Source organism: Triticum dicoccoides, chromosome 3A, assembly GCF_002162155.2.
Source record: "Triticum dicoccoides isolate Atlit2015 ecotype Zavitan chromosome 3A, WEW_v2.0, whole genome shotgun sequence".
Taxonomy (NCBI): Eukaryota; Viridiplantae; Streptophyta; class Magnoliopsida; order Poales; family Poaceae; genus Triticum; species Triticum dicoccoides.
Genome location: NC_041384.1, coordinates 301,991,195 through 302,006,176, shown reverse-complemented (window position 1 = coordinate 302,006,176; position 14,982 = coordinate 301,991,195). Strand labels below are relative to the sequence as shown.

At 47.7% G+C, this 14,982-nt stretch overlaps 1 protein-coding gene across 1 annotated transcript in view; it reads right to left on the bottom strand.

Moving 5' to 3' along the window:
* LOC119268103 (ATP-dependent Clp protease proteolytic subunit 3, chloroplastic-like) overlaps positions 1-14,982 on the bottom strand; it is a 32,983-nt gene that overhangs the window by 3,042 nt on the left and 14,959 nt on the right. The window contains exon 3 of the mRNA XM_037549612.1: positions 5,446-5,621. Within this exon, the coding sequence (XP_037405509.1) occupies positions 5,446-5,621 (176 nt within the window). The remainder of the gene's footprint in view (positions 1-5,445; positions 5,622-14,982) is intronic.

Sequence of the window (14,982 nt, the reverse complement as noted above, 5' to 3'; positions counted from 1 at the left end):
TTTCGGGGGCCGTGGGCATAGGGGTGGCTTAAATTTCACGATTTGAACCACAGATTTGAAGGGGAAAAGAAATTTTGGGGGTGAATTTCATGGTAGGGAGATGGGGAAGGCCAAGATCTACTTGCCAAACAACAAAATTGTGGATCAAACACAACAAAATCTCACAAGAACCAACAAATGGCAAAAAAATTGGTGAGACTATTTTTGGTGGGGATTTTCAAATTGGGACAAAAACAAACAAAATTAGGCTACAAAATGAAGGAGGTAGACTCCAAATTTGCGAGAACCTAAGCTCTGATCCAAGATGATGCAGGGTGGAGACCCTAATTGGTGATATTTCACGAATTGGAGGGGAAATCCACGAAGAACACAGGGAGGAATGTGGAGAAATCACAAGAGGAACACTCAAGAACAAGCACAATCACACATCAACTAGATTAACAAACACATAAGATCCATGAGGTACATGAACAATCAAAGGGAACAAGGATACATGGTAAGGTTCATCCCAAATCCAAGAGGACATGAGGTCTTGATGATCTAGAGAGATCCTTTTCCCATAGGAGGTCTTGATGATCCTATGATGGGGATCCTTCTCCCTTAGGAGGTCTTGATCCAAGGAAGAGGTAGATGAGAAAAACTCTCTCTAAATTATATCATATCCTTTGCTAACCCTAACAAATGACCTAGGTACGGAATATATAGGTGGCTGGAGGTGAGGGACAAAGTGGAAGGGTAAAAGGGGCATTCCCCGTTCAGCTCACGGGCAGGCCCATGCGCACGAGCTAAAGTACCCCCGTGGACACGGGGTCCCGTGTGCACAGTACAGGCCCGTGCGCACAGGGAGGTCAGCAGCTCCAGCGGGTGCCTGTGCGCATGGGGTCTAGGGGGGCCGTGCGCACGGGGTATCCAGAAAGTCTCTGGATAGCTCGTGCGCACGGGGTCCAGAGGGGTCGTGCGCACGGGGTCGTCTGTGCGTCGCTTCTTCTTCCAGTTGTTGGGCCCCTCCTTCCATGTGCCCTTCTAGCTCCTCTTCTCAGACTTCGCGAGGTTCCTTAGATCCTTGGCGGGGTCATCCATGTACCTAAAGACACACGTGGTTCCACGATGAGGTAGTAACCAAGTCCTATGGATATTCATGCCAAGCTCGATTGAGCTGATATGCAATGGCACATGCATGAGCTCTCATGCTAGGTCTACTTGGGGCTTGGAGAGATGTTGAGGTGTACATGAAGATGACCGTAGTTAATTACCAAAACAAGGCTAAAACCGATACACCCGCCCTCGCTGAGCGTCACGGAACATGACAGTCTCAAGGACACCATCAGCCGACCGAGCACACAACAGAAACAACACATACACACCATCGAGGATAGAAATACCACTAAGATAGCACACATCATCATCACTCCTTGAGCAAGTGACTCAAACTTTGTTACCGACAACAACAACTGTGTGAAGCCGTACTACGAAAAAACAATCAACAGGCCACAAACGCTAGTGATAGGACTCAACACGTCGAGGACAAGGCAGCTCCGACTTCAACGATGAGCCTCGTATCAGAAAACTGCAAACTTTGTGCTAGAGATCGTCATACAAGAAAACCGCCTTTCTCGAGGCATAGTTGGCGCAATGCTGCCCGCAACACCTGTAGCTCTGACTTCACCGCTACACGACAAGAACATTGCACGGACAACCCAAAAGACCAACAAGCGATCAACGACAGAGGTCATACCGCGACCCAATTCCGCTCGTCACCACCATCATTGCCACACAAGTCGCTCAACTCCATCTTTGCTAGATGACGCCAACAAAGCAGCCTCAAACTATTGGACCCACCAGCCGGATCCGGCTCCGAGCCAATGCGCCCAAGAGGTAACACAACACCGAGCGTTGTCAATGTCCGATCTTGTCCTGGTATTTTCCTGACAATATCCATCTAGGGGTAGCGCTGGTGTCGGAGATCCGGATGGTGCACATGAGGAAGATTTACCCAAGTTCACGCCCTTCGGTCGAGGTAATATTCTACTTCTTGCTTGTCTGTATTGATGATCTCGCCTCGTATGAGAACTAGGGTTTGTATGGGGGGGGGGGGGTAACTGCCACGCCTTATATGTCGTGGCTAGGTTGATAGGATTCCCAAGTCGGTTAGTATATGCCTAAATACAGAAGAACTGGCTAGATACGTAGCAAAGTTCTTGTCTTGCCCACCAAGGTGGCGATGCGCCCTGTATTGCCAGAGGAGTCCAAGGAATAAAGTTGGGGCACCCTGTGGTTGTTGGGCTTCTTCTGTCCTCTGGGGCATGGAATTGTCAGTAGCCCCAAAGCTCTTCAAGATCTCAGTTGTTGATACTTCATCTAAACTGAGGTTTAGAATCGTCGATCGGCAGACTAGCCTTGATGAGCTCAAGAAGTTCATGAAATAAGATGATTAGTAATTCATAGGTCTAAACAACCTCTATCCTCGGACGAAGAAGCCCGCGGCCGTTATGTGAGTAACAAGTTAATCGTCTGACTTTATTCTCACCAATTATCCTGAGCACGCCATGAATTCAGACAGAACTCCTGCAAGGTATCTAGCGTAGTAGTCGATCATGTTGCTAGCAAGAGCCTATGGGAGGGATAACCTAAGAACTCTCATCCTAACCAAAATTGAAGTCAAAATGCTTCTTGGTCAAATTTGTTGTCGTCTAACCTTTCGCTCGTAGGGGAGCAGACACTATGGATTCCCTTCACAGGAGAGCTTTCCAAGACTGTTGTAGAACCCTTGGTGGGTTGCCACCAATGGTTTTCCGAACAGGCAGAGCTATTCTCGTACCTTTAGAGCTACGCTCCGAAAGTTTGACGTCATCGGAGCGAGGCTCTGGCGATTTAACCACCATTAGGGTGCCCTGAAATTTGCATAGCTATTAGAGCTCAACTTTGAAATCTGCGTTTTATCAGAGTTGTTGCTCTGGCGAACTAATTGTCGTCAGGGTGATGCACTGGCATCTATGTCCCCGCCAAAGGTGCTCCGTTAGTCCAAGTTCAATCAAAGCGAACGACGGCGCGTGACACCCCAGGGTCGGGCTTGAATAGATTGAACTGGTCTAAGCCCGTTCCAAGCAAACGGGAGCTCTAAGAGTCACCAGGTCTAATTGAAACAAGTCAATGTTGGTCAAAGGAGCACCAAGAGACATGCCAATTGTGTGTGACGTCAGCGGTTGCCATGCATGCCCATTAACCTCCTCGATCTTCGCACGTCATGGGATGTTTCGGAGAAATAGTGGGGCACATGGCAAACAATCGGTGACAGACGCTTCAATGTCTTTGGTCATGGATAACAAAGAGGGGATTTTTACCTTTTACCGCGCTCCATTGCTCTTGCCTGGGTCTTCCTCGCATTGCATTAGCAAGCTTCGAGATTTTGGCTTCCACCAAATCCCGCGCTCTCACCACCCAACTCTTGCTCCGCTCGGATGCGCTGCAGCAAGGGCGAGGAGCAATTCGAGTTCCAGATCAAGGAGCCGCTTTGGGACTGCAAGGAGGAAGTTATCCCGTGGGAGACACTCGACCTTCTGGACTTCATGGCGTCGAACTTCAAGGAGTCCACCTTGAGCATCCACGATGTTGACCTCCACCAGGCTTCTATCGCTGGCGATTTTGACCCTACAGCACTCTGCACAAGGAATTGCTGCTTCGGCACCTCGCCCCGACGAGGCGGCTTCTCCACCGCAACCACCGTCTATGACCATTCGTAGCCCGTGCACAACTTGCGGGGGCTGCCCTTCTTCAACATGTTGGAGCTGCACAATCTCAACCTCAGCTCGATCCTCCATGTGGCGATCTTCATCACGTCTTGCAATTGCCTCATCAGCATCCGCCCCCACTTCAACTTTTGGCGCGCCTGCGTGAAGCCGCAGCCCCAAGTGGACAAGACGAACGTTTGTGATGGCGCTATCTTCCAGATCCGGTTGGATCTAGGGGACAAGACAGACATCAAGATAGAGTATTTTGGAGTATACTGTGAACAAGTCGGTGAAGAATTGGCGGGCCACCTGGTTCTACATCGCCAACGGGACTCCAAGTCTGCCAGAGTTCACCATGACTCCTTCGGAGCCAAGGGACTACTTGTCGAGAAGCCAGCGACCAAGGTACTCCTCAAGATCAAGCAGCTAAAAGAGGGAGTGACCGTGTATACACTCCTAATGGCATTTCTGTGTCGCCGAATCCGGCCCCTAAGGGTCAGGTACGACTGCATACCAAAATATCCTAGTTAGGAAGACCCTAATACAATGATCAGCACTCCTACGGACAAGGAGGCCGTCAAAGCTAGGATCGCTAACTTCTTGGAGATCCCCAACGAGGACCACGACCACCTCTACGTGCTCGATGAGGGACGTCATGGGTTCAACACAGTCAATCCACCGCCACAGGCAAGTATTTTTTCCTTCGATTGATTTTTGCTTCCTCCATCAAACTCTGACTTGGTTTTTACTCCCATGGACTTTCAAAGGTCTTGCCTCTGACCCTCCACTGCCGACTCGTGCTATGTTGCACCACCCCGGTCATGCATCAAGCTGTGCTGGCGCAGGCGGCGGTGAAGTCGAGTCCAACAGTGGTGCTAGGAAGGCAGCGTCATGAATAGTCTTCGAGGAAAACTACCGCTAGCGCGGCTGGCGAAGGGAAGGCGGCCCCTCCTATCAATGCACACAAGAGGAAGCCTACTATGGGATCCGCATCGAGGAACCCATGGAGGCTGTCCCCATCCGCCAAGCGTCCCTGCAAAGCCACTCTACGGCGGCCGGAGGTGAGCCTGCGGGCTGTGCCAGGCTGACAAAGCCCTCCTCCACTCTGAAAAGGAGGTAGAGGTTGGGCTTTAACCCGCCCAAGGCATCGTGTAAGTACCTTGCCTCTTGTTTGATATTTTATGTATTAATCGTGAATGACTAACACTTATTCTGCTCTGGCAGCCTCGAAGAAGAGGAGACCGCTACATGGAGCGGCAGCGTTGTGGCCGAGGAGCACTTGCAGACCAAGCTGCTGCCTCGAAGAGTTTAACTTTGATCATAGCCCTCTATATCACACAAACTGATCATAACTTTCTTCTTGGCACATCTACCTCGAAGAATTTAACTTTGAAATCACACTTGTTTGCCTCAGTCACATCACATTGTAGTGTATATTTTTTAAACTTTATTATATATTGAAAGCACATAAGGAATGCACGGATTATGCCCCCACAAATTTGACACCTCACGAAACAGTCAAGGTACTGTATCAGAAATAAGGTTTGTTAGTTCAATCGGTACTGGGCCATTTTAGTTTCCAGACTTCAACATAAGCTGTTTGATAATACGACACTACATCCATTAATCAAAAAACATACATATGTTTTTTTAGCAAGCTAATTCATGATTCCATCACTAACTATTTGCAAAAATGAACTACATTAGGAAATCCTACCTTCCCACCAGCTCCCCCTGATGGCTGATGGATCATAATTCTCGCATTTGGCATGCAAAATCTCTTTCCCTTTGTCCCAGCAGCTAACAAAAATGCACCCATGGAAGCCGCCAATCCAAAGCAAACAGTTGAGATATCAGCCTTGCAAAATTTCATGGCATCATAAATCCCCATTCCTGGTAATTGATGTGGCAGAAGTTATACTAGAGCATACAACATCAATTAGAAAAGACAGAAATTTGGGAAATGGTTACAGAAGTTATCAACGAGTTGTAATTTCAGTCGGTTTAACTGTTAAGGCAGGCTAAGACACTCTAACGTCATACAAAAGGAAGGCCAAGAAACTTTGAACTAGAAAAAAAAATCCATGTACAGAAGGTAGGCTAAGACAAGCTGAACTAAACAGATAAAGAAAGCTCACTGAGCTAGCAAGATTTCGATCAAATAAGTCGAAATGGTTAGCTTCAAGGAACCGTGCGGAGACGCTGAGCTTTCTATAAACAGCCTAAAAGTTGTGATGCTGTTCAGCAACTGCACTTGACATTCTGGTAAACAAGTCATGTGCTCTGATGTTTCAGGACATGCTTTAAATGTATTGGCATCTTGGCACCTCTGCAGCTAGTGATGGCCACTTCGACGAGGCCTTGGAGACATCCTCGAGCCAGCGCCAAAGTACGCCCAATAGAGACCATCAGCTGGCGGTGATCACGCCATGTACTACTATGGCAGAACCTGTGTGTACTGACTGATTGGTTGGTTCTGTACTTGAATTTCCTGGGAGCAAAAGGAAGGGTAGTCAAAGGATGATGCATCCAGCAATAAATGTGAGCCATCAGCCACTTGCAAGACATGCAGGATATGTAGCTGACTGATGGATGAATCGGAAGGGGGAAGGGGCAGCGATGATGCAAATTGCAATGTATTTTTACTCACATATAGGGAAAGAGTTGATCCATAAGATTATTTCTTTATCCGCAAGTTGGTGCCCATGAAAGAAATGGTCAGCTGGGTCAATGGAGTTGATAAAATATCCTGAGTTGATACAGGTGTATTGACACCATGGCTTGGATGTTGCCAGTTTGCCATGATAGAGAGGTGGCAGGAGCTTGTGTTACTGCTACGTGAGAGACTAAATGACTTGGTGATGAGAAAACCATAGTGATGAGGTGGCAGTTATTGATTGGAAGGCTAAGAGCAAATAGGCGTGCTACAAATTTTATACTTCACCTATGTTGTCATCTTTGATTGGAAATTCGTTGTAAGCTTGCAGTGTTCTATTTCAACAGCAGTGGCTATGGTTGCCTGGCTGCTGGTTTAAAGATTTTCATTTTGCTCCTGACAATGTATAAGGGTAATCTCAGCACATCTATACCTACTAATAAAAGGGCTATTGCTTCTTACCACCATAATTTCGCCCGTGTTTTCGTCCGTCCATCCGCCCCACCTTTTTCGTACATCGCGCGCCACTGGGCCCTCAAATTGTTGCATTGTCGATCTTTTCTAATGGGCCACGGATGGGCCTTTTCGCAGGCACACAAAAAAATGGCCAACATCAGGGTTCGAACTCGGGTCCTCAATTGTCGTCGAGAGCTGCAGCAACCAGCTGAGCCATCTATATTACATGTTCAATTATCCCACCTCGCTGCTTTAGACAGGATTCTACCAGTTTATAGGACCACAGCTTCCCTGCAATATGAGCAGGGCGTCCTAAAAAGGAGAGTGGGAATAGACTTGAGGCTAAACGGAATTGTGGGCTGTCTTTCACGGTATTAAAGGAAGGAACTATGGATTTCCATAGTTGAAAGGAAGGAATTGTGGGATGTCTTGGGGCTATTATTAAAAAGGAAGGATGAATCTCGGTTGATGCCGATGGCGACGCAAGCGAGGAGACAAACAAGACGATAAGCTTGGAGGAACAGAGGCAACCACCTCGCCGGAACATGCATAGGGTGAGATGTAAGGGGGTCTCGATGGGGGACATTGGCTTCTGAATCGGCGCCGCCGGGGAAGTGAAGAGAGGAGGAGCGGGAACATGCGCTCCATTGCCATGGATGCGGAAAACCAGACGACAACAACGGCAGCCGAGAGTCCAGCGTCCAAAGCTACGGGAAGCGCGGCGCCGAGCTAGCCGCCGCTCCTCTCGGCGGCCCTGAACTGACTGCAGGCGGCGCATCCGAAGCCAGGCCCGCTCCCCGAACATCGCGGCGAGACCCTCGGCGCCGGCGCCCTAGAGCGTCTCATAGAAGCCGGCGACCCGTGCACTCCACACAGGGGGGCGCGAATCAAACATTCAAACGAGCAGGAGCAGCGCGGTTGCTGCAGTCTGCACGACCTCCGACCGACCGCATGAACGCGGGGTCGCGGGCGTGGACCCAGAGGCCGAGCACACCCAGGCTCCTCCAGCCTGCCACACGCTCCACGTCGGCCAGCGGCCATATGGGCCATGCAGCCGCTTTGACGAACAAGGAGCAGATAGAGCGGTGGCTGCCTAGAAGAGAATAAGGTTGGCCGTCTAAGTGTATCGATGTGAAGAGATAAGCCTTCTCTGGAAGAGGTCAGGATGGGTCCATGTGCTTGAGCTAAAACCATTCACCAATGGAAATCAATATGTGTACATACTAATACGTACTAATATCTTTACTTTCAGGAACGCGGATGGGACGAATAAAATGCATACTAAAAGGATGGACTGATTGCCAACTCATGCTCCCATATAATCCCTCTGTTTCTAAATATAAGTCTTTCTAGAGATTTCAATATGAACTACATACGGATGTATATAGACATATTTAGAATGTAGAGTCACTCGTTGAGTATTACATAAGGTCCAAAAGGCAAATGCAATATCTTTATAAGTGTATGTGTCACTCATCCTAATATACTCACACATTTAAAATAAGTGCATATATGATCTACCACTTGCTATTTGCTTACAAATCATGACACATAATTTTTGGTTTTTTATCAACTTATATCTATATGGGTTCATGAAAGGGGAGTAAATTTCCCAGTAATACTACTCTAACCTTTTGCTACATTTATACAAGATGTGCTTGGTGGACCATTAAGATGACAATAATTTTTCCCACACCTTCCCTCTGCTTGGTGGTCGTGCCAGCAGGAGTAAGATGTGTCGGTTGGCTACGGCGGGAGCAGCAGATGGGCGGGTGTTGCGCCATCATCTTGTGGAGAACATGTACACGATGTGTGTAGTGCGCGATATGCCACCACGTCTTCATTAGCGATCCAGTTATCGCTTGTCACTGAAGCGTTCCTCTCCTGGGCACCGCCAGATAGAAGCTCGCGTCACTGAGGAGTGAAGGTCTTGAGACACTATTATCAGGGCTAGAGTCTGATATTCTCCCGTTGCAACGCACGGGCCTTTTTCCTAGTTTAGAAAAAAGGTCATCACAACAACTTAGGGTGTGTTTCGTTTGAGGGATAAGCCAGGGTGGGCTGGGGCCATCCATGGTTTTGACCCTCATCCACCTGTTTGGTTGGGAGTATCAAGTGGATGGTGCGGCCAGAAGAGGAATATTCTACAAAAATTCATGATGGGGAGAGCCATATGAGGTTGCTACCATCACCAGCATCTTCACGTGATAGCAAGTGAAGCTTAAGCCTCGCCTTAAAAGCACCTGAAGCATACGTCTCCTCTTTCTCACCACCATCGTTGAGATGGGGTCCAAAGCGATGGCACCGGAATCAGGCCGTGGCTACACTTTTTTTTTGTAGCCTCTGCATCACTGCGATGCAAACAGCCATTGTTATTAATTATTAAGTAGAGTACAAACCTAAGACAACTACAACATAACCATTACAAGAAAAATGAATAAAACATCTATGACTAAGTCGACTTCTTCCATAGCAGCGCCTTCAAGAAGGGTACACGTCCTTGCACCGTCGTCGCCACATCCGACATTGTTAGGACAAGGATTTTCATCCTGGTTGCCGAGACCAACCACTAAAAGCCGGTAAATCAGACAAGGAGGCAACGCCTTGAACAAAGTAACGACGCAAGTTCGTTGCTGTTGAGCCCAACCAGTAAAGGCCAGAACAAGAGTTTTCACCCCGGATATGAAGCGGTGTTTCAACCAGCATCTTGATGACGGGTCTCTTGACAGTCACCTTTGCCAGTACTCCACTGCATACGGCATAGTTGCGCTAGCTGATGGGTGGGACGTCTTCCCACCAAAAAAGACGGCCCCTGCCGTCGGGGGGCGCCCATGTCGCGGCGCTAATCTGACCACTGTCACACCACAACATCGTGAGCTGACGTGTAACATCCACCACATTTCCAGGACCGTTGCCCCGGCATCCTCCATATGTACAGAGGCAGATGCCATCAAGCATGATGTCGATGAGGGAGCGTTGTTGCACTCCGTCCCCATCAACAAACGGAAACCTTGTCGAGCAGACGACAAGTGTCCGCCCTCGGGCCGGACGTCCATCCCAAGGACACCGACACACCACCGTTGAAAGCCATCAACTATGGGATCAAACACCTCGCAAGTCAACAACAACAAATTGTCCTTCACCGATGCCATGGCCTAGCCACATGCCGCGAACACCGGCACATACGTGCATTCTCGCAACCAACTTGAAGCTATGCCCGGGCACATCGTTCCACCACCCTCCTTGTCGAGGCCGTTGCCCTAGTCTCCCCGTCCTATACCTCGGCCACAGTGTCGCACCCCGGCCGCCGCTGGAGGACGCACAACAGCCATTGCACAAGGCTGCCACTGTTGCAATCTTGTTTTTCTGTGATGCGCCGCCGTGCTCCTGCGACGATGATGACCACAAGATGGTCCGTTCCGCCACACCTACACCACATGATTCGACCTCCAAAGGTAATAATATAGGTGATGGTGATGCTCTTGTCCCATTACCGGACATGGATTGCTCGCATGATATTAATGCCCCTCTTGCTATGTCGCATGCTATTATGCCTTTTACATGCTTTGATTTGCCACCCGTTCATGATGAGCGTGATCATAAGTATGTGATGACTAGTAGTTGTGATGCCATGCTCCATAGGATATCTTGTGATAATTTCGTATGTGATATCATGTTTGCAACTCCACAATCCTTGTCATGTGCTATGAATGAGATTTCCGATATCAAATCTTTGAGCTCATTTAGTAGTGACTATGTCATTTCCATTAAAATGAACTTGATATGTGAATATGGCATAGATGACGAATTCTTGGTTAGTGCTATTTGCATATGTTGTGCTGATATTGCCATGCTCCCTTTACATAATTTGCGCAATTCTTCACATACCCCATACCATGACCGCCTTGCTTTGAATATGCATAGTTTTGATGTTGTTCAATTTCTCCATATAGCACTTGTCTTGATTGCAACCATGCCTATACTATTGCTCATGAGGAAGCCCCCATAGTTTCCTCATGCATGTTAGGAGATTTGATTCATCCTATGCATTGCATGCTCCCCATATTTGTGTGCACAATATGCTTGACTTTGATATGGATGATACAAACATTAATATTGATGCACCATATACTTGCTACCCTTTGCGTCCAATCATGTTAAGCATAATAACTATCAATACATGATGGATGTCATTCTTCTACCGTGCATCAAATTTCTTTGAGAATTTCATCGTTTGTTCTAACCCTCACGCAGTGGCAGAGCTAGAAGAGAATCAAAGGGGGGGGGGGCAAAGAGAAAATATGCACCTTTAGGGAGCCAAATGACAGCAATCCTTTTAATTTATGGCTCTTATTTCCTTCCTTCGGTAAATATGCTACAGCTGGGGGCAGCGGCCCCCTCGGCATTGCACATAGCTCCGACACTGCTCTCGCATGCACATACACATCATGATGGATGATGTGTACATATACCACGTGCACACATTGTTTCTTTTTCAATGTTGTGTAGGTACCACACTTCCTCGTCAACCTCGCAAGCGCACGAGTTGACAAAAAGAGCTCTAGAGAGCAACCAAGTTGTGCGTCACCATGGAGTGCTTATTCTCCACCATTTCTCTTCACGCAAGGATTTCACGCACCTCTTCGGTTATTGTCCCATACATATCTTGTGCTCATTTACCATGTTCACATGGCATGCTTCGATCATTTTCATTTCGTTGCCATGCCTTTGTGACCCATGATTTGCATTATACATAATATACCCCTCTATTGCCTGTATGTGTATTTGCAAGCTTGGTGGAGATATTACTTGTTATTACCATGTCCCATCCTTCATCCATGCTATTGATGTTGATTGTATTGGGAGAGTCATGTTGACCAACTGTTCTTTTCATAGGACATCTCGCCAATACCATGACGATGATTTTGCCATGATTTGCTTTAGAGCTTGTGATATGTCAAGTGCATTACTTATGCCCACTATTTGCTCACATGACATGATTAATACTTGCTCTTTTCATGCGGTCGATGGCACCTATTTCCATGCTTTGGACATGATTGTTATCGAATGTTGTCATATGTCCCTTTTAGTTGTCTCTATCATGTTTCTATGTATTGAGTGCAACCATGCTATTAATCTTCCATATGAGAATGCCCCCATAGCATTCTCATATATAATTGGAGCTTTTGACATTTTTCATGTGAAGCATGCTCATTGTCCTTCTTTGCACAATATAGCTAGTGCCATAAATATAAACATTGTTGCATCAAATTATTCATGCACTTTTGATCCTAATGGTTATGTGCAAGAGAAGCGACACATCATGATGGATGATGTGTTGATCTACCATGCGCATACGTTCTTTGCTTTGTTGTGTGCATGTGTAGGAACCTTGGAACACTCGACAAGTCCTACTCACCATGAGGTGACCATCGAAGCTCTTGAGAGCGGGCCACATACACCCTCCACCGACACGCTTCTACAACATATTTGCTTGTGCATCGACATTGGGAAGAACGCACAAGGACAAGCATTCAAGGTGACATCCTTCTCTTTTGAGAATCCCAAAACATTGAGCATGGCTATTGTGGATCATACTACATGTGTTGTTTGTACCATGACACATATTGGTCATCTTCGACCACATTGCTTGCACACATGATAGCAATTTTTGCTCTGATTTGTCATTGCCACTTTTCCATGTTTCTTGATATATATACCTTGTGTGTTGCATCAAACTTATTGATTCCAAGCACTTACCATATGTTTGATTGCAACAATGTCTTTTTTTCTCACATGCTATGCACTCTTGATTGCCACTCCCCTTGATCTATATTAATTATGGTTGTACTAAATCAACAACAATGGATATGGACAGGAGGGAGTACATGATTCACTTGGTTGCCTCGCGTATGTTGAACAATTGCTCTTTCATTTGTGTTAAGTGTAACAATACTTTCACCACACCCTATTATGCTTTGGATTATCTTGCACTTGAGATTGCCTATTGCACATGCTCTAATGCACTTGATGACCCTCTCATTGCCACTTCCCATGCTCTTACCAATTTATAGGGCTATAAAGCCCCCTCTCTAGAGACTTGGAGATCATCGAGGCATTTCTAGGGTTTCCCCCTTCCGCCGCCAGTGTTCCTGGTTGGCTAGTTCCTCTTGTAACGTGCTTGTAACCTCAAATCCTTCCTCTGAAAGTGCCATGATAATGCAAACTTAGCCTGAATGTGTGAACTTAGTTCATCCATTCTACTCGGGTCTGCCAATTGGTAATCATATCTTGGTTTAGTCCTTGGCGGTGGTTGGATCTGGGTGCCGAGGAGAAGTTGGAGGAGCTGTAAAATCCTTCCCCTCCCTCCCAAATCTCGGCGACGGTGTGTTCTTGGTGGCGCAGATGGCGACGACTCATTTGGGTGCAGGTTTGGGAGGCGGCACCCAGATCCGGTGTACCTAGGCGACGGGCGCAGGCGGCGGCGTACGGTGGCAGGATCAGCAACAGCAAGATCGGGTTGTAGCTTTTGCTGTGGTAAAATTCCTCCTTTGTTTCGCTGATTTCTTCAGTTGAGGTGCTTAGTTCTCTGCCAGAGCGTAAACCCCACGGCTTTAGGGTGTACTCACTATGGGAGGCCCAGCAAGTTCCACGGATACTTCTCAATTGGAGTTGCAGTCCCTTCAGCTTGATGTGCAAACTTTGCAGTCCAATTGAGAGGATGATAGGCAGGAGTTCTTGGATTTCAGAGAGCATGTCAACACTAATTTCCAATCCATTCAGAAGACCTTGGGAGATTTACAAACATCTCTGTCCCAGTTCATCACAACATTCCCAGCCCCAAGAACTAACCCTCCCAGTACTCCTGAAGTAGCACAGGGTAGTGGTCAAAATGCAACACCACAGGGAACATTACACACCCCTCCAACAGCTGGTTCTGCAGCACTGCAAGATGTTCTTTCTGGCAAAGAACTCAACTTGAGTGTGAATCTTATCCTTGTTGAGTGAATCATCTTTGTTTGTTTGTGTTTTTCTTCCTTACATCCATCTCCAATTCATGAAGACCGGGCCACCCTGATGCGGAGCATCCTACGGACATCACCATGTCAAGAGCCCCTTCGCCAAGTGACACGTGCTACATCTACTTCATGCATATAAAGGTGAATCATCTCCATTACTCGTGTCCACTTGTACCCTTCAAGGATGGTATGCTACTTGACCCCTCGTGTGCATACATAGGTGCGGAGCTACACATTCATCGAGGAGTCCTCCAAGCTCAAGAGGGCATGTACACCATCATCGAGGTTGACCACATCGAGGGAGCTGATGAGCCTCGCCAAGTACAAGAGGGGGAATGAGAAGGCTACACGGAAGGAGGCCGGCAGCTGGAAGAAGAAGTGCCCAGACGACCCCGTGCGCACGGCCTCCCCGGATATCGTGCGCACGAGCTATCCAGAGCCTCTCTGGACACCCCATGCGCACCGGCCCCTTGGACCCCATGCACACGGGCCCTCGCCGTAGCTGTTGTCTACCCCGTGCGCACGGGCATGTACCATGCACACGGGACCCCCGTGCCCACGGGGTCCACTTAGCCCGTGCGCACGGGCCCTCCTGCGAGTTGGTCGGGGAATGCCCCTTTCGCCCCTCCACTTCGTCCCTCACCTCCAGGCACCTATATATTCCGTCCCTAGACCATTTGCTAGGGTTAGCAAAGTACATGATATGATCTAGTGGAGCTTTGCTCCTATCTACCCTCTCCAATGGATATCAAGACCTCTAGGAGAAGATCCCTAGTGGATATCAAGACCCCATCTAGGGAAGGATCTATCTAGATCATCAAGACCTCATCTCCTCTTGGGTTTGGGATGAACTTTACCATGTATCTTGTCTCCCTTTGATTTTTCTTGTACCTTGTGAATCTCTTGTGTTTGAGTCTAGTGGATGTGTGATTGGGCTTGTTCTTGAGTGTTCCTCTTGTGATTTCTTCGTGTTCTTCGTGGATCCCCCTCCAATTCGTGAAAGATCATCAATTAGGGTTCCACCCTACAACATCTTGGTATCTAGAGCCACGTCGATCACGAATTTGGACCCCCCCCCACCGTTTTCTAGCCTAATTTTGTTTGTGTCCCAGTTCGAAAATCC